Source organism: Opisthocomus hoazin, chromosome 22 (assembly GCF_030867145.1).
Source record: "Opisthocomus hoazin isolate bOpiHoa1 chromosome 22, bOpiHoa1.hap1, whole genome shotgun sequence".
NCBI lineage: Eukaryota > Metazoa > Chordata > Aves > Opisthocomiformes > Opisthocomidae > Opisthocomus > Opisthocomus hoazin.
The window spans coordinates 6445140-6466345 of NC_134435.1; the positions used below are offsets into that span (position 1 = coordinate 6445140).

A 21206-nucleotide genomic window follows, 5' to 3' on the forward strand; every position below is an offset into this window, starting at 1 on the left:
GTGATCAAGCATAAAATAACTTGGATAAAATATTAATCTCACAGGTGAGAATTGCTTACTGAGCTCTTTTCCTAGGGAATCACCTCTACGCAGGTGGGCAACATCCGTAAATCTATATAATATTTTACTTACTTTTAGCACTGACGTTGCCCAAGCTGGTGATTGGAATTCATGCAAATATCAAAGTAGGAAAGCGTGCAGTTCACAGAGTGTGCATTATCAGCAGTTGCGCTTTCCTCTCTGCTTCACCAAGACAACAGAATATTCCTAAGGCTTGGTACACAGCAGTATAAAAATAGCGTTAGAGACATATAAAATGACACCAGGTCTATTTTCACTTGTCTATAGAAAGAAAACAGAGCTGTGAACCTGGTCGTCATAATACAGTCGCAAAATTGTCTTGCGAAGAATGCATTTTTAAAAGAAAAGAGGAACACTGCACAGCCCTAGACATCAGACGGAAATCAGACCAACTTGGTTGCTCACCTTCATTTTCACTTTATATGAATTCTATTTAACATCCATTTAACTGAATCAGCAGCAGAACAGCTATCAAATACACCAGGTCAACTCCTCCCAACCTTTATGGATAGAAAATACTACAGAGAAGAGATGTAGTGCACCAGAATATCTAATTAGTAGACAATGTGGTCATTCACCACCTAAAAAAGCATACAAGCAGTGACAGGATTGAAAAGGCAGGAAAAAGAAGACCAGTGTGCCCTGAATGTGTGTAAGACTGCTTTACACACAACATTTGCATGAACAGGCTTATTTGCGTAACCATAGGTTCATGAATCTATATCTCACTTGGAATAATTCTCACTGAGGGGAATGCTGGATCCCAAACCCCGCCTGTGCCGACGCTAACACCAAAGGACTAGCCTACATCTCAGTTACACACACTTGCAGTTCTTTCGTCAAGCAAACAGGAACTTATTTACAGGAAGCTCTGCAAAGTGCAGATTGCTAATAAGATCCCTTACATGACCTAATGCAACGAAAACAAAAGCTGTGGAGCAACATTCCTCTTCACTGCAGTGTGGTGCTAAGGTGGTACTTCAGACCCAGATAATTACTTCTAGTCTGTCGCATAGTTTGTACACTTCAAGTCCAATACTAATTTTGAGATAGTGTCTACAGCCCAAATCAGTGACAGATATTCCAGTGTACCAGGGACTGAGTACATATGCATCATCTTCTGTAATTACTTTTTTTAAAGCTTGCCATGACTAAGAGTAAATATTTGGAAGTCAACATGCTGAAGACAGTATTAGCTTTTCTCCAAATAACAAGTATCCAAACAGTTGCCTGGCTAGCTTTCAAGGCATCATTTTGCCAACAGCGGCTCTCACATTTTATAACTTCAGAAATTATTTCAATCTACCAGAATCACTGGACCTACTGGGATAGTTTCAAACGCAATAGGGCAGTCTTCAGAGCTGACACACGGAGTGAACTAGCATTTCCTAATAAAAGACAGACACCATCCCACTGCTATGAAAGTGCCTGCCAAATCTAACAGCATTATGAGAAAGAAGGTATGAAAATGAGAATCAAACCCATTGTGTGATTTAATATGTATGAGAGCAAACAACACTAGAGCTGTGCTGTTATCGGTCCTCTTTTTTTCTGTCACGATAAGGCATTCCAGGCCACAGAGGTCACAAATCTAAATGTGCTAAACAGACTGCAGACCTTACAATCTTACAGGTATTTCAAAAACAGATGAGAGCTGAAGGTTTAGGAGGGTACTACCTCAGCAAAGAGTGAAGTGGCAAAAAAACACAAAAGGAAGTTGGTAAAAAGTGTTTCACTAGAATATGGGACTGTTTGCCTTAATATTACTTGCAAAAATGTCTAAGGAAGGTACCTAAGATAAAAAGCGATTGCCAACAGGCTTTGAATTGCTACAAAGAGGTCAAAATCTCCGTGGAAAATTCCTGCGGTATATAGAATTGGGAAGGTCAAACCCCACTAAACCAGAAGAAGCCACAAGACATTTCCCTCGTCAAAAAGAGAGAAAGAAGCGACCATAGCACTTCAGTAAAAGAATTCAATTCTAATTGTGTGACAATATGCAGAGCAATAATTAGGAAATTCCAGTTTCCAAGCAACCCCCTGTGCTTAAAGAAAAAGGACTGAAAATATTCTAGGAAAAAAAAAGTCAGCCAGCAGTGCAGCCATCAAGTACAGAAAGATGCCTTTTCTGATTAAGCTAAATAATTCCAATTTGAGAAAACCTTCTAGGAAAATGAAAAACATAGTTATCAGAATTGTGAAAATAATTTTTAATCAAGGAATATGAGGCTCCCACCGGCTGAAGTAAGCCACTAGTGACAGAAGAATTTTACACATAGATAGCCCTAAAAAAAAGTAGAAATCCAGAATTTCACCTTTACTCTAGACCAGCAATAGTCTAACTCTAGACAACTTACAGAGGCAACTGCTCTCCGAATCACTAAGTTTTGTTGATTCCTGTATGGCAGCAAAGACATGTTGTTGAAAGAAGAGAGTAAAGTGTCATTAAAAAAAGCATGCGAGCTCAGATCCTGATACAAATATTAACATTTGAAGGTCCCCACTATAACAGCCAGCTGAAGATATGCTACTATAAAAATTCTTCAGGTACAGATGCTTTGTAAAGCCTTCCATTACATGTTAGCTTGTCTTCTTCAGCAAGGTTTGCAATAGATTACAGGTATTTCCCCACTCCAAAACACCCATATCCCCATTGCAGAGGAAAGTGTTCCTCACTAGATAAAATGTATGCTAAAGGCAAATAACTTTTCAGAATTATTGGCTTATTTTGCTATATTGCATACATGTAAACATCACTAGGGACTAGGCTATTTCAAACAGCATCATCTGTACATTACCAAGAGCTCTTTAGCAATGGCTTATATGGCAAAAGAGTACTCGGGCAAAAAAGAATTATAGTGAAGGAGATTCTGTTTTATTTACCTTGATGAGTCATCGTGACAGGTTCTTCACTGGATATATTGTTGTAAATGACCACAGCTGTGGCATTATGTGAAGCTGCTCGCAGTATTTTCTCTCTAAATGTACAGTTTCCTCGCTGCAGTAAAGCAATCCACTGCTTGGTGTTCGGTGGAACTTGGAAACGTGTTCGAGGGTCACAGCCCAGGCGATCTGCAACTGAAATGGGAAACACATTTACACAGATGACAATATGTTCAAACAGGAAAAAAAAACCAAAAACTAACTCCAAGTTTTGCTGAATTTAACTGTTATGCACTAGGAAGCCACTATCCTCTCATTAATAAGCCTAAAGCTAACTGCACACTTTTGAGAAAAAAAAGTCTTTAAAAAAACCACATCTTGCACATTGAAAGCTGTGACTATATGCCCGAGAATTAGGCTCACTAACACAAGCTATTTTTAACTCTAGAGCAGCTAGAAAAATGAGTTTACATTTGAATCAATACCTGCCTAGAGGCTGAAAAGCATCAGAATATGGTTCATACACTACAGGCATTTACAAAACAGCTGTGTGCCAGTCATGGGGAGTCTAGCTTTTTTTCTTTCTAATCATAGAATGGTTTGAGTTGGAAGGGACGGTCACAAAAATTACTGCAGTGGGAAGTATAACTAAACAAAGGAGGTTATGAAAACAAGATTTCAGAGTTATCTGCCATGTGCAACCTACCATAAAAAAGGATGACAATAAAAGCTGATCTTGTAAAACCCCAGCAGCCAGTATCAGCTTTTTACGTACGCACAATTTGTCTACAAGGAAGTGCATTCAAATTCAGAGAGAAACAAATGGTTTTGCAAACATGATACACTCAAGTTGTCAGCTAAACAGGTATCGATGGTATAAAGGAGAGGAACAGAAATGGCAAATGCCAGATGTCTGAATTCAACAGCATGGAAAGCTCTTCTTTTGTCCTTTCTGATGCTGTAATGTCTCCTGGAACAACCCAAACCCACACAAAGCTATGTACAAACAGCACAAAATCTCACACAGAAGATAACTTCATGGTACAGCAGCTGAAACTGATGAAAGACATTTCTGTTTACACAATTGGAAACACAGTTTAGCCTGATACACTGGTTATATTACAGGATTTTAGAAATCTAGCACCAACAGTAACTTACAATATATTTACCCCTTCAAACACCAAGAGTATAAGAATCTTTGGCTACTCAAAATCGTTGGGATAAACAGTGATTTTTTCAAGACAAACAATTTATTTGCATAATAGCTCTGAGAACATTACAGATCCTAAGAGCAATTCAAAGGAAGTGTCCCATAACATCTTCCTTTTAAAGAAGCGAGTTCTTCAGCACAGACTATGGGATTTCAGCAAAAGGTCTACATCCACTTTAACATAACAGCTGGAAGTAAAACAGATTTTTTTTTTTTTTTTTTAAGTAATCTCAGCTTAACATAGCTCAGGTTAAAACCTATGACAAAGGGGATTGAAATAGCTAAATGATCTTTTCTAAAAGAAGAAAACCATCTTTTGCTTGCCTAAAGAAAACTAGTGCAGATGAATCTATATCGTGGCAGCCGTACAGGAAGCCGCTGCATCTCTTAATTTGGACAAGAAGTGCCTCTCCCTGTTCCCTGGAAGGAGGGTGGGGAGTCAGATATAAGCACATCCTTTCCACCATTGTTTTTCAAGGCTGTACTAGACATTGCAGACATGGAGGGCTATTTGCGGTATGTTTGTGTTTGTGCTTTTGCTTTATACAGGGATCAGGGAAAATCTGAACTAGAGATGCCCGAAGCCGAATTTTATAGAATATTTTCTGCCATTACCCTGACATTATTACTCAAATCCCTCTGAACATTGCTAGCTAACACTGAGCCATGCACATTGTTTTGGAGCGCTGGTGACAGCCATCATGAACAGCATCGATCACAGGAGTGCGCTTGAATACCGACTGCACTTTTGTAGCTTGTTTTCGTAGTCTTGAATTTAAGAGAACAGTACATTTTCTTAAAAGAATTAAAGTCCTTTTTGAAAATGTGATAGAACAATAAAGATTGTTTGCACATGTGCCGAGTTATGTCCTCTGTTAAGATAAAAGCAGTTTACTGCTTAATGCATGCCTGCCCCTTGTTCAGAATATTTCCACTTAAAAATGAGGAAGGGGGAAAGCACCAGCTGACTGCAATAAGAAGTTTCTCAAGCCTTGAAACCTAAAAATCCCACCCTTCTCCAGTAAAATTTTAGCCAAGAATCTCAGGTGTGATAATACACCCGTTTGAAAATACCATTCAATAAATGGCCACAATTCCACAGAACCTCCTCAAACTGCCAAAACTCACTCTTACAGTAGAAACTATGGCAAACAGAAATGTACTTATAATATATAGGATGGTTATAGCCCTATGTAATCCTACAGATGATGTACAGTTTGCTTCAGTACAATCGAGTCCAAAACTAAAATACCAAGTAAAGCCAAAAATGGCCATAAAAATAGGGTAATGGGCTATTACAATGAAAAATAATAAAAGCAATAAAAGGCAAAAGGCACCTTCAAAAGGGAAGCAGCATTCTCAAAAGTCAGTTACATAATTCAGTTTTATAAAAGTTCATGTAGGCACCTTTCAATTAGTACGGCTTGAAATTTTTAGCTTAAAAAAACAACAGAGAAAGCAGTAAGAGATAACAGAAACCGCATGTGTGGGAAAAGTAGTACAAAATTTTCTACCACAGCAGAGATCAAAGTCTCTCTCAGCTGTGGACAGAACTATGAAATGCTACTGGATAGATCAACAGGATTAGGAAACAAGATATTAAGAGATAAAAGCTTTCCAGATATAGACCAACAAACACCACTTAAACACATACGGCACGTTATTCCTGACAAGGTGGATTCAGTATGTCCTGATGAAAATTTAACAGCTTACTATATTATTTTAGCACTATTTAAGTACACATATTAATACAAAAACATTCAGGAAAATCTGGTTGGTTTAGATAATCCTGAACTAAGTAACTGCAAGTCACTTGACATTTAATAAAAAGTCATGACCCACTTTTCTTTACATTAGCATTCTATTTACACCACACAAAAGTGAAGCAACCTTTTCCCTTCCACCTAAATAAAATTCGAGTACAGTAGTGGAATGTGAGGTTTTTCTGCTTGCCTTTTCAATAGGCTTCATACCCTAAGAAAAAAAGTGAAAGTCTTAAAATCATAGTCATCCTTACAGCACAACGAGCTGGCTAAAATAAAACATCTGCTATACACCCAATGTGCCAGGCGCATCAGCTGTCATTGTAAGGAACACAGATAAACGAACAGAGTCAGCAAGAATCATCATTGATAGCTCTCCATTATCATGCCATCTATGCTTTGTTGTCCAGATTCCAATTAGGATCTAAAAGACTAGAGCTTGCAAGTATTACCTGGATGATGTCCACGCCAGAATGAAAAGCAGCTTCACATTAAATTAAAGTTATTCTAAAACAAGTCACTTGCACATAAAAAGGTATGATCATAAGTCACTTACGCAGTTCCATAACTTCAGAAGATATACGCATACAGAAAGCCATCTAAGTACATTTCCCTATAGGTGTGTTCCTCTTCTGCCTTATATGAAATATAAGCTCTTTACTCTGCCTTTCCCTCCTCCATATCTACCTACGTACCATGAACGTGTTGGCAAAAAAACAACTTTCTGTTAGAAGAGGCAGCCAGATGGGTTAAAGAGCTATGTACAATGTTGTTGTAAGTATCTCCCTTCCTTCTGTAAGCCTCAACACCACAGAAGAGCCTCTTTACAGAAGGATCAGCTGCGATTTAAGTATCTACAGTTAGGCTGCATGTTTGTTCTCAACTTCAGGAGACCTTCAGCGTCCTCTTGCAGAGCACAGCACTGCTCAACTTGCCTATAACTGTTTCTCCTTAAGCATTTTTTTTTTTAATTCAAGTGCCTTCCCACTGAAGAACTAACATTTATGACAGCATTTTAGGGATTCATGTGAAAGAAATAGTTAATAACACAATGGATCCCACCAGGGAAGAAGTATTGGCAACCTTACATAAGAAGAGCAGCAGTCCTTTCCTCCTCATCTTTTCCAATTGCTTGCCCAGGTCCTTTAGCCTTCCCCCCCGTAGGCGGGATAGCCATTTTGTCAGAGCAAAAATGAGATTACTAGGTCAGCTGTCAGAGGCTTTGTCAGAAGCAAGCACACACCTGCCTGAATGCAGACTGCCTCCTACTTCTGAACCGCGACTGGGTTTGCTTTCTCTCATGTACCGTGTGTTTATGTTGCTCTTGCCTTGCTTAGAACGCAGCTGTGACATCCCACTTCAGACAAGGCTGCTGCACCGACTGGTATCAGACTTTGCCTCCTTTTCACAGAAAAAGGCCAGTGCCATCATCCCACACTCTTTGGGCATTAACTATTTTATTCAACACTTTCTTCTTTTTTTCTTTCTTTTGGTTTTATGTGGGTTTTTTTTTTTAAAAAAAGATCAGATATCTTGATATTGATCTCATCTCAGCTAATACTCTCCAAGACCAGCACCAGTTGCCAGAGCTGGTCTGTCGCAGCTACACATACAGAAATCATTTTAAAGTCTGACCTTCAGTCACTGCAATACAATAGGTGGAGAGACACCACCAATATTTCGAGGGGCAGGAGACCAATGGAGTCACTGGGAAAGAAAACAGCAGCTGGGAAGATGCAGCCTCGTGCAGCCCGTGCCCCACATCGTTCCCTGCTCCAGCAGGCACTGCCCATGCAGCTGCTACGCCACACGCCCAACCGGCATTCAGCCAGCCTTGTGCAACACATTAATGATAATCCTGCGATAACATTTCCAGAAAAGGAATTCAGCTGGGAAATTTGCAGAAGCAACACAGCAGTACGGATTCTTTCTTATTTCAAGGAAGGGTACTAGTTAATTGCTATCCCGTTAGGGTTTAATACATGTAATATATACCTTTTCTTTCAATGCATTACTTGTGTTATTATACATAGAGTCCTTATTCAAGCCAGTTATTTCCACTTTTTAAAAGTTATGTCAATGAATTATGTACATAGATTTTTTTTATTTTCAAGAGCTATTTCAGGTAATTGCTTTGACTAAAGCTGGCTTTAACACTAAAAGAAACTCTTTGAACAAGAGGTAATCTTGTTTCAGGGAAGCAGTTAAACAAAAGAAAATCACTGAAGCTTAGAAGAGTCCTGTAATAGTTCAGATTTAATCTTGTTAGCTCAGTAAGTATACTACAATTATGGCTATAAACACCAATATACAACCTCCACTTTTGTTATAAATTAATGACTACTAATTAAGCTGGATACTGATACCAATGGTAAAGGATGGACGCACGGCACAAGATTCTTCTTCCACTATTCTATATTTATTGATGTATTTGCTTGTTGCATTTTCCTAAAGCTTGTTGGTTTGGATTCCGGGCGAGCAAGGAACACCAAATTCTATCTGACTGTTACCTAAAGCTCTGCAGTTACCACGAAACTGTCATTTTAAACCTTCTGCAGGTAAAACTTGTTCACACAGCACATTTTACGAAGTGTCAGATGCTACAAGATGCTATAGTCACAGCACCATGCCCAAGATACACCTCCATTCCTGAGGCTGAGCCAATATTGTTTCTCCCCCACTTCCACCTTTTTCTAACATACATTTTTCCTCAACTTCTCAGTCTCCTCGCCCAGCTTCAACCCTACTACTACGCCTTCAGCAGAGATCTCCCCTTTCTGCAAGTTCTTTCTCCAATACAGCTTCCATACAACTATCACCTCCCCACAAGCCCTCTAGACTCCAGTCCCTCTCCGTCCCCCTCACCCCCTCGTTCCTCACCTGTTGGCTCAGTGAATTCTAACATTTTCAAGTATGGCTTTGAGTCTGCTGCTATTTCACTTCCTGTCACTCCCGTCTCCAGCCCTAATCACCCTGCCTGCTTCCCCACTACCCAAGGTGCACAAAACCTTGCCTCTCAGCAAGGTCCAACCATCTGTGACAGAACTTTGAAAGCAACACAGGACTGACGTTTCTAGTCCTCCACTGTGAACCCAAACCCAGAATGACATGCAACAACCCAGACTCCACAGTTACAGAAAAGTCCTATTCACGACGGAGATTTGAGGGAACTGAGCCACAAAGCGCTGCAGTTTCTACCAAGAATCGTTCCAGTGAGTTTTCAATGGCTTCTAGCTTGGTTGGCCATAGCAAGAGGAATACGCCCGACACCCAAAGGTCAGCACCACAACAGACGCCAGGCACCTAACACCAAAGATGCTTAAAAGCAGAGGTCACTGGCGTGGCACAGGGCTGAACACTTACATGGTGCATGCACAGACACTGCCCCAAGTACCTAGGCAGCTACTGTGAGAAGTTTGGGCTGGAACGGCTGGTTCCAGTGTCACAAATAACAGCATAAAGGGCTGAATGAGAAATGCTCAGTAACCTCACTGAAGAGGTGATAATAAACCTGAACTAAACTAACAGAAAAGCTGCACCAGATTATGAAGATGTATTTGACTATTATCCTTCTAGGCAGAATAAGAGCATTTTTTGATAATCTGTAAGGATTCAGATCCAGAAGCTGATGAAAACTGCTCTTCTAGTATGAAATTATTTAAGTCATGACAAAAGATTAACGAGTTAGAGGAAGTAAGAAAATGAACTGGAAGTGGAAGAACGGAAGAGATTAACAGAGAAACTCTGCTGGTGTTTGGCATTTAATGCACTTTGAAAGGTATGTGGACACAGGTGCTGTATTTCCACCCAGCGACCAACTGCTCGCTGGAGCTATGCTTTCACAAGTCACATTCATAAGAGGTCATGAGAGTTACTGCTGTATCACTTCCAGGGGAACACTGCTTTTGACAGCCAGTATCAATTTCATACAAGGGTCTATAAAAAGAACAGGGAAAGAGTTTTAATACATATATTAACATGACAAGGTTGAATTCAATTAAAGAAATTCTGCTAAAGAAACGGGAGAAGTGATTGAATATATCATTCTGCACTGAAACATAAAGGATGGGTAATCACATGGGACTGGCAACCTCAAAAAGTAGTATATAAAATATTGGGCATATCCAAGAACACAAGTTAACAAAAAACACTGCAGAGTACACCAAGTCACAGGCTGTGCTATTACAAATGGTGTATGTTCAGCAGCAGATCATTTGCCCTCAATTCTAAATCAGTAAATTCATTTATTTCCCTGCAGGCAACGAGTAAGGGATAACGCATCATGCAAAAATGCAACATCAGGGACATTTCCGCTCTAAAACATGGGTGCCCCATCAAGGTGCTAACAGATCACCCAAGTTCGTGGAGATTTCAAGGGATAGCCCCTGAACGGGTGAATGCTCTGAAACTGCTTTGATGTCCAGGCAGTTTCAAACATAGTTACTAAACGTTGGAGAGTCCTTTTCTTCTTGGGATACATCAGAACTGGAGTAAAACATTTACCACTAACAGTGGAGGCTGGTGCTAGCTACTTGTGTTAAGAGCTATTAGAAAAAAAATGTTTTGCAAAATAAGTTCTACAGCAATGTTAACAGGCTGATAAAAAGGCATTAGAGCAATTACTTTCAGCAAGACAGCATTGTCTTTTATCAAATCTAAATATAAAAAGCAGAAGAATGTAAACACAAGACCCTTAAGCATTCAAGACCATCTTAACTAAAAGCATAAAATATCCCAGTCTTCCCTACTACATGAAATATTTTTAAGCCACCTCAGCAAAATTCAGATCAAATGTGTACTATGTAACAACCTACACAGAACAATTCAGAGGAACTTCAAAGGAAGACAACTAATGCAGCTGCCTTTAATAGTCTTCTGTTGACAAACAGAAGGACAGAACTGAATCTCCTCAACATCGATGGCAAAGTTTTAATGATTGCAGCATGTCAAAACTGACACTGAGGTCTGCAGTTTTGGGATTCCTGCTGTGCTTTCTCACTGAGGGTGATTCATCATACAATACTTAGCACTAAGGTATAAAAATGCTGTTTATGGACTGCTCAGAATTTTATTTAGCTCTTCTCTCATTAGCAGCTTCCCGTGAAAATGCTGTCAGCCTCCCTCAATGTTGTAATCGCACTTTAGTGAAGACCATATCAGAAGAAAGCAGAAAAATTTACAGAAGCAGGCTAAGAAGTAATTAATGTAAAAAGTTTCTCTTGACAAATAATGCAGTTACTAAACAAATCAAGCATTTTGATACCTTGCATATATTAAAAGGCGACAGTTTTAAAAACCCTAAAAACACTACTTGCAGTAACAGTGTTTACGTGCCTGAGACTCTCCGGACAGCCTCCTGATTTCATATGGCGGTTGGGGTGTGTGTAAGCAAGGAACACCAGGAAGCAGAAGAAGGAAAGACTGAGCATATTTGATGACAGTTGACTCTGAAAGCATGGTGAAGGTAGGACTTGAAGTACAAATGAGAATAATTTTGCAGCAGACTTGCTCAACGACTCTGCTTCCTCACCCTTCCACCTAAAAATATGCTATATCAATATATTCTAATTAGCACTTTGTAAAGTAATGAAATCGAGCTTCTGTGAAACTTGCAAGCATCTGCTGATGCACAGCCTGCTTCATACCTACTGCAAGCTCATAGCAGGCTGCCTAGCAGGAAGCATTTCGTTCTGAAGAAGCATCAAAGTATTTTCCGGACCTTAAGATTTGGTAAATTCTCAAAAGCTTTTAACAAAATAGTTCTGTGTTATCAATTCTTTTTAAAAACTCTTACTAGTCACCACTTAGGGTCTAGTTTTAACTGACTACATTATTTCACTTACTGCATTATTCAGAGGTTTACTGTCCAGGAGACAAGTCGGGGCCACTGTGATCCATCAAGTAGCCCATTTCTTAAAGATGGCAGTTTAGATAATGTCAAGAAGGGTTTTCAAAATAAGATATTACTAAAACCACATCATTATGACTAAAGAAATTGATTTCATTTCAAGCAACAATTAAGGCAATACTTTCACTCATTTCAATTAGTGTTCTCTATAAAACCCAGCAAAACCCCCCCAGTCTATGGGCAACAGCTTCACTTAATTAAAAGGAAACTTATTTGGAAGCAGTACACGGTGTTCAGTACCGCATTTTGGACTGTCCACGAGAGTAACAGCTTGACAGCTCCAGTCCTTCCAAGTCTTGACGGGCAGCTTAAACAGCGTTTTTAAGAAATGTACACTGAACAATCATGACTTCATGCAGCTGCAAAAGCCATCCAGATGCATATCTACAACCTAGACCTAGCTGTGCAGCTCTTCTGAGATTCAACGCAACGCTGTAACCAAATACTGTTAACTATCACTACAGACTCTCTGTAATTAGTTTAGAAATAACACCTCCACCGCTCAGTACAGCTAGCCTACTGGGATCCGTGCTGGAAAAGACGTTACGCTCTGCAGAACCGTTATTAAAGCCAGCACTCCCAGCCCACGGAATTTTTTTTTTTTTTTAAATTTTATTTTCCTCTCGGCAAGTTCTCCCTCCTCTTTTGCCAGGGCTCTCTAGGAAAGCCTGCAAAGCCCAGACAAAGGCCAGGCACCCGACAGCAAGCGGCGAAGGAAGCGTTACCTCCGTTGATGGGGACGGGAGCCAGCAGCAGGCCCTTGACCTCCACCTTGGGGGAATCCTGCCCGTAGCGGCCGCGGTCGATCCTCAGCAGCGTGGGGCCGCCCCGCTCGGGGCTCAGCACCGTCACGTTGATCAGGGCCGTGTAGTACGCCTGGCTGGCGTTGTCGGCGCCGGCCGGTCGGAGCCAGCAGTGCCACAGCAGCAGCAGCAGCAGCGGGAGGACGGAGGAGCCGCCGTGCCGGTGCTGGCGAGCCCACCGCCAGCTCATCTTCGACTCCGGGCCAGCCGACGGCCGTCGCCGGTTGCCCCGCAGCGCCGAGCCCCGCACGCCCGGGTTTGCTTTATCCCATCCGACAGCCCAGGAGCGCAGAAAGACCAAAAGCAGGCGGAGAGGGGAGGAGAGCACGGGCTCATGCCATGGGAGGAGCCAGGGGAGTCATGGCAGGTCCCAGGCGAGCCCGATCCGCCGGCCGCGGCCCCCGGGGTGGGGGGGATGCTCGAGGCTCGCCCCGCCGGCCTCTCAGGGCGCCGCGCTCATGCCGCCCGCCCGCCTCCGCCCGCGCCGGGCGAGGGGAAGGGAGGAGGCGGGGACGGCGCCGCGGCCCCCTCCCCGCACAGCCCCGCGCCGGCTCCGAGGAGGCCGCCGGAAGGAGCCGCTGCCGCCGCCGCCTCAGTCGCGCTCACACACGGCCGCGGGGCTCGCCTCGCCGCGCCGCTTCGCTTCGGGGCTCGGCGCCGCCTTAGTGCGGCGGGCGGCGCATCCCGCTGCCCAGGCCGGCGGCCGCAGCCGGTGGCCACCACTCCATGCTCGGCTCGTCCCTGGGGCAGCAGAGCCCCCCACGCCTCCCCTCCGCCGCCGGCTCCCCGCCCGGCGCCTCGACTGCAGCCCGGCGCTCCCCACACTGCGCAGGCGCGTCACGCCCCGCCCAGCGCCACGAGGGCGAGAGGCGGGGCTGGGGCGAAAGCCACGCCCTATAGAGGCGGGGCTATCGGAGGGGCGGGGCTCTCAGACATGACATCACCTGGGGCGTGGTGGGGTGGAGAAGGGCGGCAACGGCGGTGGGGGGCGTGTGGCGGGCTCGGGCCGCTCCCGCTGCTTCACCGGGGTCTGAGAGGAACGCTTGGCCCCAGGGACCCGCAGCCCTGCAAGGCGTTAGATGCAGGGAGACATACGGGCGCTCAGCGCGTTTGAATTCCAGATCAGGAGCGCTGACCATCAAAAAGATAGGGGAGGTGGTGTGAGAGCGTGGCTGAAATGGCGGGAAGAGGGCTGCCTGCGTGGGCGTGAGGTGGGCTGTGCTCGGCCTGCCCCGCTGCTGCCGAGGGGGCTGCGGGGTGGGAGCCGACACGACAGGGTTTGGTTGCTCCTACCTGGTGTGGGGGCACTCACTGTGGGTGAACGAAAATGGGAAGTCTTACACTCAAATGTTGTTAATAAATATTAATCCCGTGAAATACTGTAAAAGAAGACTCGGTGAATTCCTCTATATAGGATTTCAGCCTCTTCAGAGATGAAGAGCTTGTTTAGCCTGAGGAAGAGAAGGCTGAGAGGGGACCTTAGAAATGCTTATAAATATCTTCAGGGTGGGTGTCAGGAGGACTGGGCCAGACTCTGTTCAGTGGTGCCCAGCAACAGGACAAGGGGCAACTGGCACAAACTGAAGCAGAGGAAGTTCCAGCTGAACATGAGGAAGAACTTCTTCCCTCTGAGGGTGACGGAGCCCTGGCACAGGCTGCCCAGGGAGGTTGTGGCTTCTCCTTCTCTGGAGATATTCAAGACCCGCCGGGACAAGGTCCTGTGCAGCCTGCTCTGGGTGACCCTGCTTGGGCAGGGGGTTGGACTGGGTGACCCACAGAGGTCCCTTCCAACCCCTGCCATTCTGTGATTCTGTGAAACAACGTAACGGCTGTCTGGGATTTTGAATGTCGAACTATCTGAAAATTATTTACGGCAAAGAAAACAGCAGGGCTGTGGGTTAGGATATTTTCTAAATTTGTGAACAAGTAGCTGTGCTGCTGTTCTTTTGAGCTATGGTCTCCTTGGTGACTTTCCCAGCTGCACGGGAAGGCACTCTGATAAGCCTGGTGTTTAACCGAAGCACCTTATTAAACTGTTCTCTTTTGGAAGGTTTTGTAGTTTATCTGTTGCTGATGCGCCTGGTCACAAGTAAGGTAACACAGTCAAAGCACAGTCCATTTATGTCACTGAGAAGCAAGTGGTGGGTCTAATCCTGCCCTTGGAGAGACCCGTGCCACTCCCAAGGGAAGCAGTGGGCTTTCAAACTGGCATCTCGGTGCAGAATGGACCTATGAGCTCTGCTAAAGGCATGTAGCGTGTGGCTCTGTAAAATTCTCCGGGAAGCTGTTTATGTAAAGCTCTACAGAAATGTCAATACAATCTAGGAAACGTTTCTGAAGCAGCAGCTGAATGTTTTGCTTCTGCCTTTTTTTTTTTTTTAACATTTATTTTGCCGTTCTTGGGAAATGTTGGGTGAGGAACCACATGCCATTAATGGCCCCTCGACAGTTCACCCAACTTTTCAGCCGGAGGGCGAGAGTCGTGGCAGACAGACTGACACTGCACTGTGAGGACATGTTTCAGAGCCGTTGCTCTTGCAGTGCAGACAGTAGTTTGATTTTCCAGCACTAAGAGCTCTGCACTGTTTCGATGCAAAGTCCTGCGCTTTTTTGCTGAAATGTCCTCAGAAGGGGCCAGGGAGCCCTAGGAGCCCGAAGGATTCCTTGCTATTGCTGAGTTGACTTTCAGAGAAGGATCTCAAAGCACTTTTGAAAAGCATTGAGGAAACATTCGCTGGCCACGTTAGAAGCAAAACAAGCCGAAGGGCCCAGCCAGCAACTTCCCAGTTCCCTTTTCTGGTTTCCCTTCCCAGTTCCACTGGTGGCCCCAGGAGAGGAGCCCCAGGAGGGGAACAGCCAAGCTGTTGCTTCAGGGCGCACAAAAAATGGGGTACATCACAAACAGAGCAGCTTCAATCTCCTCATTCCCCAGACAGACAGGTCCCTGGGCAGGGAGAGGAGTGTTCAAAGGTCCTTTTGGTCGCTTTCATTCGGTGGCGGAGCTGGATGAAGGGATGGCGGTGGAGAGGCTGGAGCTGAGGGGACGTCCCAGGTCTCCCCACACCGCTCTGCTGGTGGCTGCTCCTCAGGGGACCTTACTTTGGCAGACAAATGGCGCTGAGGTCTTCGCACCTTTGCCTCGTGGATGAGGAAGGAGCCGCACCTCAGGTTTCACCCCAGCTCCTCTGGTGTTTTTTGGGGGAAATGGTCATAAACCCACGTACATTCCATCTCCAGCGCTCGCCGGGTGCAGAACGTTTCTTTTCAGCGCAGATCCCGCCCGTGACTCGCACCCGCCCTTGGCTTTCCTGCCAGGCTCCGCAGTGCCAGCGGCCCCCGCCGCTCCCCGCCGCCATCTTCCCGCCCGCCCCTGCCCCGGGGCCGCCGCCGGCGTCAGGGCGCCACCTGCGGGCCGCGGCCATGGCTGCTGGGGCGAGGGGCTCCGCCCGCTGAGGGGAAGCGGGTGTCCGGGGGAGGGACGGGACGCGGACACTCCGCCGTCTGGGTCCCTCCCGGCGCCGCTGCGTGGTGAGGGAGGGCGAGAGGGGTCCCTAGAGCCGAGGCGGCGAGGAAGGGTCGCGGATCTGGGGGAGATGGCGGCGGGCTGAAGGGCCGGGCGCTGGGCCGCCGGCTCCTGTCAGAGAGCTGAACCGAAGCGCGTCCGGCTGTGTCATGAGAAAAGAGCGAGTTCCATCCTGCCGCAAAAGCCAGCTGTTTCCTAGAGGATGCGGAGGAATGCAAAGGGACACGAAAAGTAAGAATAATAAAACCAAAAGGTGCTAATTGCCTGGGCTAGAGCGGGGCTGCGCGGTGCCGTGCGGGGAGCAGAGTGCCGCCGGACCAGCGGGGCCTCCAGGAACCAGAGAGCAGCTGCAGTTACGGCTTTATTCATTTTCACATTTAGATATTACAACAAAACTCTTAATGACAAAAGGATAACAAGTACTACAGGAGGAGAGGAAAGAAAGCAGTGTTCTAACTGGTTTGATATATAACCGTGAACTTCCAGAGACAAGACTCAACGTGAGTTACAAACACTCACAGACGCTCACTGGTAGGAGAACTTCGCACACGCAAACACCCACACACTCACCCACAAAACACTCAGACACACACACACAAACCACACTTCTGTACTCGCACATAACCCATGTTGTAACCTACTTGCTTCGAAGGCAGCCCACTGAAACATCGAATGCTGCTGTAGCAACAACAGGTACCAGGTTAAAATATTGCAATATAAATGAAGTGTTACTTGATACACAGGTTTTTTCTTCAGCGACGCACGTGTATTTGCAAGTAGGGGACCCAACGCTTTGTTTTCATGAGGGAGCAATGTCTGCTCAACACCAACACTTTGTAAGGAAAAACGAGACTGCGCATAGACCGGGAACAGTCATTTTGAAGGAGGATGATGATAAATAGCTTAGCTTCAATGTTGAGTTCCAGTAGAAAGCCCAAACAAAACAAAACAGAGAGTGCATTGTGAACGGAGCAGGCACAATTATTGAACCCTGGGTTTTAAAAGTTGAAATACTCCCTTGTCGCTGTGGAAAGACAGAGAACACTGTTCCATCAACATCTTAAAACCCAAACAGACCAGCTTCATTTCATGCTCATGCTTATCTGGAGACTGTAAAAAAAAACAAAACAGAAAAAAAGCAAGAGTGTGGGGAAGGGTATCAGGTTTGTACACTCTAATTTTAGTGTACTTTTAAGAGAGCAAAAGTACAATTGTCTCAACAGCTCTGCAGTATCCCGCACTACAATCGTTCTTCGTCAGCAGGAGTGTCTGAAGAGCCAGCATTTCCTTGTATCATGGCTGCATTGTTCATGCAGTGCTGTTGACGCAGATACAATAGGGTCTGATTCCACCCCCCCATCAAGATGGTGCAAAAGAGAGAAAACAGACTTCTGTGGAGTCCAGTCATTTGAATGTTCAAAAATCAGGTGTCATACCAGTGGCTTTCCCCAGAGTGAAGCAGCGGATCGTTAACAATGGCTTTGATGAAGTAACGCTTCTCCACAAGGATGCTCATGAGCAATTTACAGCTGAACCAAGAGGCAAAGTGCAGCTGTCCTGGCTGGTTGGGAGCGCTGACAGCCAGCCAGCGCGCTCAGATGCCTCTGCCCCCTTTCTGCTGAGGAATCCTGCCAGTGCCCTCCAAGTGTCAGTCTTTGCTAGTACATTTCTATTGCTCACATACGGACAAGAACTTGCAGCTACTTTGGAATTCTCTTTTTCAACTAGAATTTAATTTATAGGCCTCCTTCTTGGGCCCTGTTTCAGATCGGGCTGTTTGCAAGCAGAGAACTGTTGTGAAGCACTGGAAACAAGAGAGCCTGGGTCTGATGGATGAACATCACCCAGCGAGCAGCCTGAATTTAGCTCAGATGTCTGTCACCGTCCACCCATGTGAAAGCCAGTGGAGATCCCCAGCAGCACAAGGCACATGCAGCCTTCCTTCTGCCAAGGGAACCACCAGTTCAAGAACCAGGGCAAGATGAGGGTAGGAGAATTTGGTTTGGCCTACACCCTGTTGGCTGTCCTACTTCCCTGGCCTGGCCCGCCAGCATCTCCTGCCAGAGGATTCTTACTGAGTCATAACAATTACTTAAAGATGCTTAAATTCCTGGCAACTTCAGGGAACACCAGCAGAAATCAGCGAATTCATTGACACATGCGGTTTTCAATTCCACGTCCTGAGCCAGTTTGGCTCAAGCTGGTCCGGTTTTGTGCCTCTTTTTGCCATGGAAATCGCAGCCATGTCATCCTGCTAACACGAAAAGGGAGGGGAACACTGGGCACTCTGCACGGGCTTAGAGAATCTGAATGACAGGCATGCTTTTCCCATGTGCTACATAAATCTCTCCATTACACTGGTGCAGAGAACTATAATTAAGATTTGGGAAAGTCATCCGTAACAACTCACAGGCTCACATCAGGAAACGCATAAAACCCTCTGCTGGAAAAGAAATACAGTTTGGGAAAGCAGTACGTCTGACAGGAAACACGATTTTGCAAGTCCAAACCAAACCCTTGGCTCTGAGCACAGCAGTGTGGCCCGCAAGCAGAAACTCCCTGGTGCCAAGATGCCCCGGTGCAAGGAGCTCTGCCAGCCATGGGCATGTGGGAGAAGAGATGACGACAAGCTGATCAGACGAGCCTCTTCACCCAGACTCCTCTGGCGGTGACGTAACTGTGCTCTGTGGCTGGCCTCTCGGATTGTGAACAGGATGAAAAAAAATAGGTGGGAAGCGGTGAGGCAGCAGCACAGAAATCTGTAGAGAAGGGCTGTGGAGGTTCCCCAGAGCTCTGAATTCACATGGCATCTTTCAGAAACAAAAGGCCCAAGTGATGAGATGTTTCCTCAGCAAATATATGTTTCTCAGTCCCCCAGAGACAGGCACACCGTGCAACAGAAACTGGAGAGGAGCCCCTTGGGCAGAGTGCGTCCACAGACCCAGGGATCTAGGGTGACAGGAAAGGTCAGGGTGCAGAACTGTCCAACCAGGAGAACTGGGGCTTGAGCCCTGGCCAGGTGCTGCCCTCCATGTGCTCAGTGATGCCAACAAACAAGGGGATGCAGCCCAGGGCACCTCATTGCTGGAGCTCTGTTCCGTCCATTGTTTCTAAAACCCTTGCAACAACTCAAAAAGAAACATTTCACTCCCTACCACTTTGATCCTTTTCCTCCCAGCAAACAACCCATTTTTGCTCTGTGTTTAGAAGCCAGCTGAAATTAACACAGCTTTGCTTTAATTTCTCACTTGAGCAACAGATGATCTCAGCACTGCTCTGGGAGAAGGGGAAGGCGAGAGCAGCAGACCTGTGAGTAACGTGCTCACAGCACAGATCGTATAAAACCCTGTTTTGCAAAGGGCCTGCAAAAAGAGTTGATATTTATCTCACTGGGAGGACTCTAGCCATCAGCTGATGACCTACTCAGCACTAGCTGTGTTGAGATGGCTAAAATAATCCTGGTGGTAACGATGCCCGAGCAGATTGACAGGTTTCCCCCCCAGCAGAGATGAGAGGGCTGTGGGTGTTGCTCGCGGAGGAGATGGAGGGGCTGGCACTTAGCCAGAATGAACAGTGTGCATGAACATTTACAAGAATCCCTCGGGATCTCTCTGTACATGTCTTTAAAATGTCCTGCTCTTGCTGCTAATACCACTAGGGATTTCTTCCCTTTGATTCTGCTCTGCAGCTCAGCAGCTGATATCATGAGGAGAGGAGGAGGAAGCAATCCAAGGAAAAACATCCAGGCTGCACACCAGGAAGAAACTTGAGACTAAGACAGATCTATTTATATCTGACCTGAAATGGGCTTTCTGAATGGGAAGCTGATCTGAGTGGAGGCTGGATGCTAGGCAGAAGGTGCTGTAGTGCTGAACGCAGACACCCACTCGCCGGCAGAATGCATCTGTCTGAGCCACAGGAGGAAAAGAAACGCGAGGAATCGGCGATGCGCACTCTCCAGTCCCGGCACGGGGAAGCTGCAGCTGGAGGTTCTGCGTGGGTCATCGTGCTGCTGTTCCAAGGACATCGGTGGTCCCCATCCAGGGGCAGGTTCCCTGCTGGGGTTGGGTGTAGGTTGATAGAGAAGCTCTGAGCGACCCTGATAATGTTCCTGGAGGGTGAGAGGGGATGCCTCGGCAGGTGCCTCCAGGGCCCGGTGCCATTAGTACTGCTCGGAGAAGAAGGAAGCGTGGAGAGCGGGGGGACTGGCCCCCTCTCCAGGCGGGGTGCAGCTGCCGTCCTCAGAGTGTTCTGACAGCTCCCCGTATTCACTGTTGTAAAAAGTCTGGCCTCCGACCTGGGACCCGTACGATGGCCGACATCTGCCTCGCAGGTCCGACTGTTCCCTTGGCAGCTCCGCAGTTCGGCTGGGCCCTTTACTGCTGTGAGGGAGAGACACAAAAGATCAATCTGATCACTCCTGGAAAGCCTCTGTCCTGCTTAGAGAGATCCCAGCTTCAGGAAACATCATCTGCTAAAGCACGGGGCAGAGGCAGGGTCAGGAATGGACCTACACCTGCGTTTCAAAGCACAACACCGGGCCTTGCTCTAAACCTAAGCACAGCCTGTATGTTTTGTGAAAAATCTGCACATAACCCAGCAACAGGGTTATTTCAGCTCTTCTAGATACCTTTGGGAAGCCCAGGGAAGGGTTGGGACCCCAATGAGCAGGCAGAGACAAGAGATGTTGCCTCAGTTGCTCCTGGACCTGGCAGGAGTAACAGAAACTGATACAAACCAAGAGCCAGGATGGGGGAAAGGAAATGAAGGAAGATGATGAAGGAGATGTGGGAGGAAATCAGCAGCCCCATCTCAGTGCCTGCCAATACCAGGTGACTAGCAAGAAGTCACAAGAGTGAGGGCAGGGACACATTCAAGGAGAGTTTTAAGGGCAGTGTTTTCCAGGAGACGGGACACCAGGTAGCCCACGCTGTAGGAGACAATGGGAATGTGCCTTAGGGAGAAGAGGACAAGGACAAGAAGCAGGAAACAGTCTGATACAACAGCAGAGAGGCCACAGGGCTATGGCTAAGGG

At 46.0% G+C, this 21206-nt stretch overlaps 2 protein-coding genes across 9 annotated transcripts in view; both read right to left on the bottom strand.

The window, feature by feature from the left end:
- The window catches only part of RNF130 (ring finger protein 130), a 54793-nt gene extending 41335 nt beyond the window's left edge, over positions 1-13458 (bottom strand). For 2 of the 5 annotated variants that reach the window (XM_075441386.1, XM_075441385.1), the window contains exons 1-2: positions 12571-13000; positions 2965-3159 (exon numbers count right to left, since the gene is read on the bottom strand). In XM_075441386.1, coding sequence (XP_075297501.1) covers positions 2965-3159; positions 12571-12838 — 463 coding nt within the window. In that variant the 5' untranslated portion in view covers positions 12839-13000. Of the gene's footprint in view, positions 1-2964; positions 3160-12570 lie in introns of all 5 variants that reach the window. The other 3 variants (XM_075441388.1, XM_075441384.1, XM_075441387.1) reach the window with 2 other exon arrangements.
- A 2860-nt stretch (positions 13459-16318) lies between these two features.
- FLT4 (fms related receptor tyrosine kinase 4) overlaps positions 16319-21206 on the bottom strand; it is a 59714-nt gene continuing 54826 nt past the window's right edge. For 2 of the 4 annotated variants that reach the window (XM_075441660.1, XM_075441658.1), the window contains exon 30: positions 16533-20553. In XM_075441660.1, coding sequence (XP_075297775.1) covers positions 20334-20553 — 220 coding nt within the window. In that variant the 3' untranslated portion in view covers positions 16533-20333. Of the gene's footprint in view, positions 16367-16532; positions 20554-21206 lie in introns of those variants that run through there. The other 2 variants (XR_012766052.1, XM_075441661.1) reach the window with 2 other exon arrangements.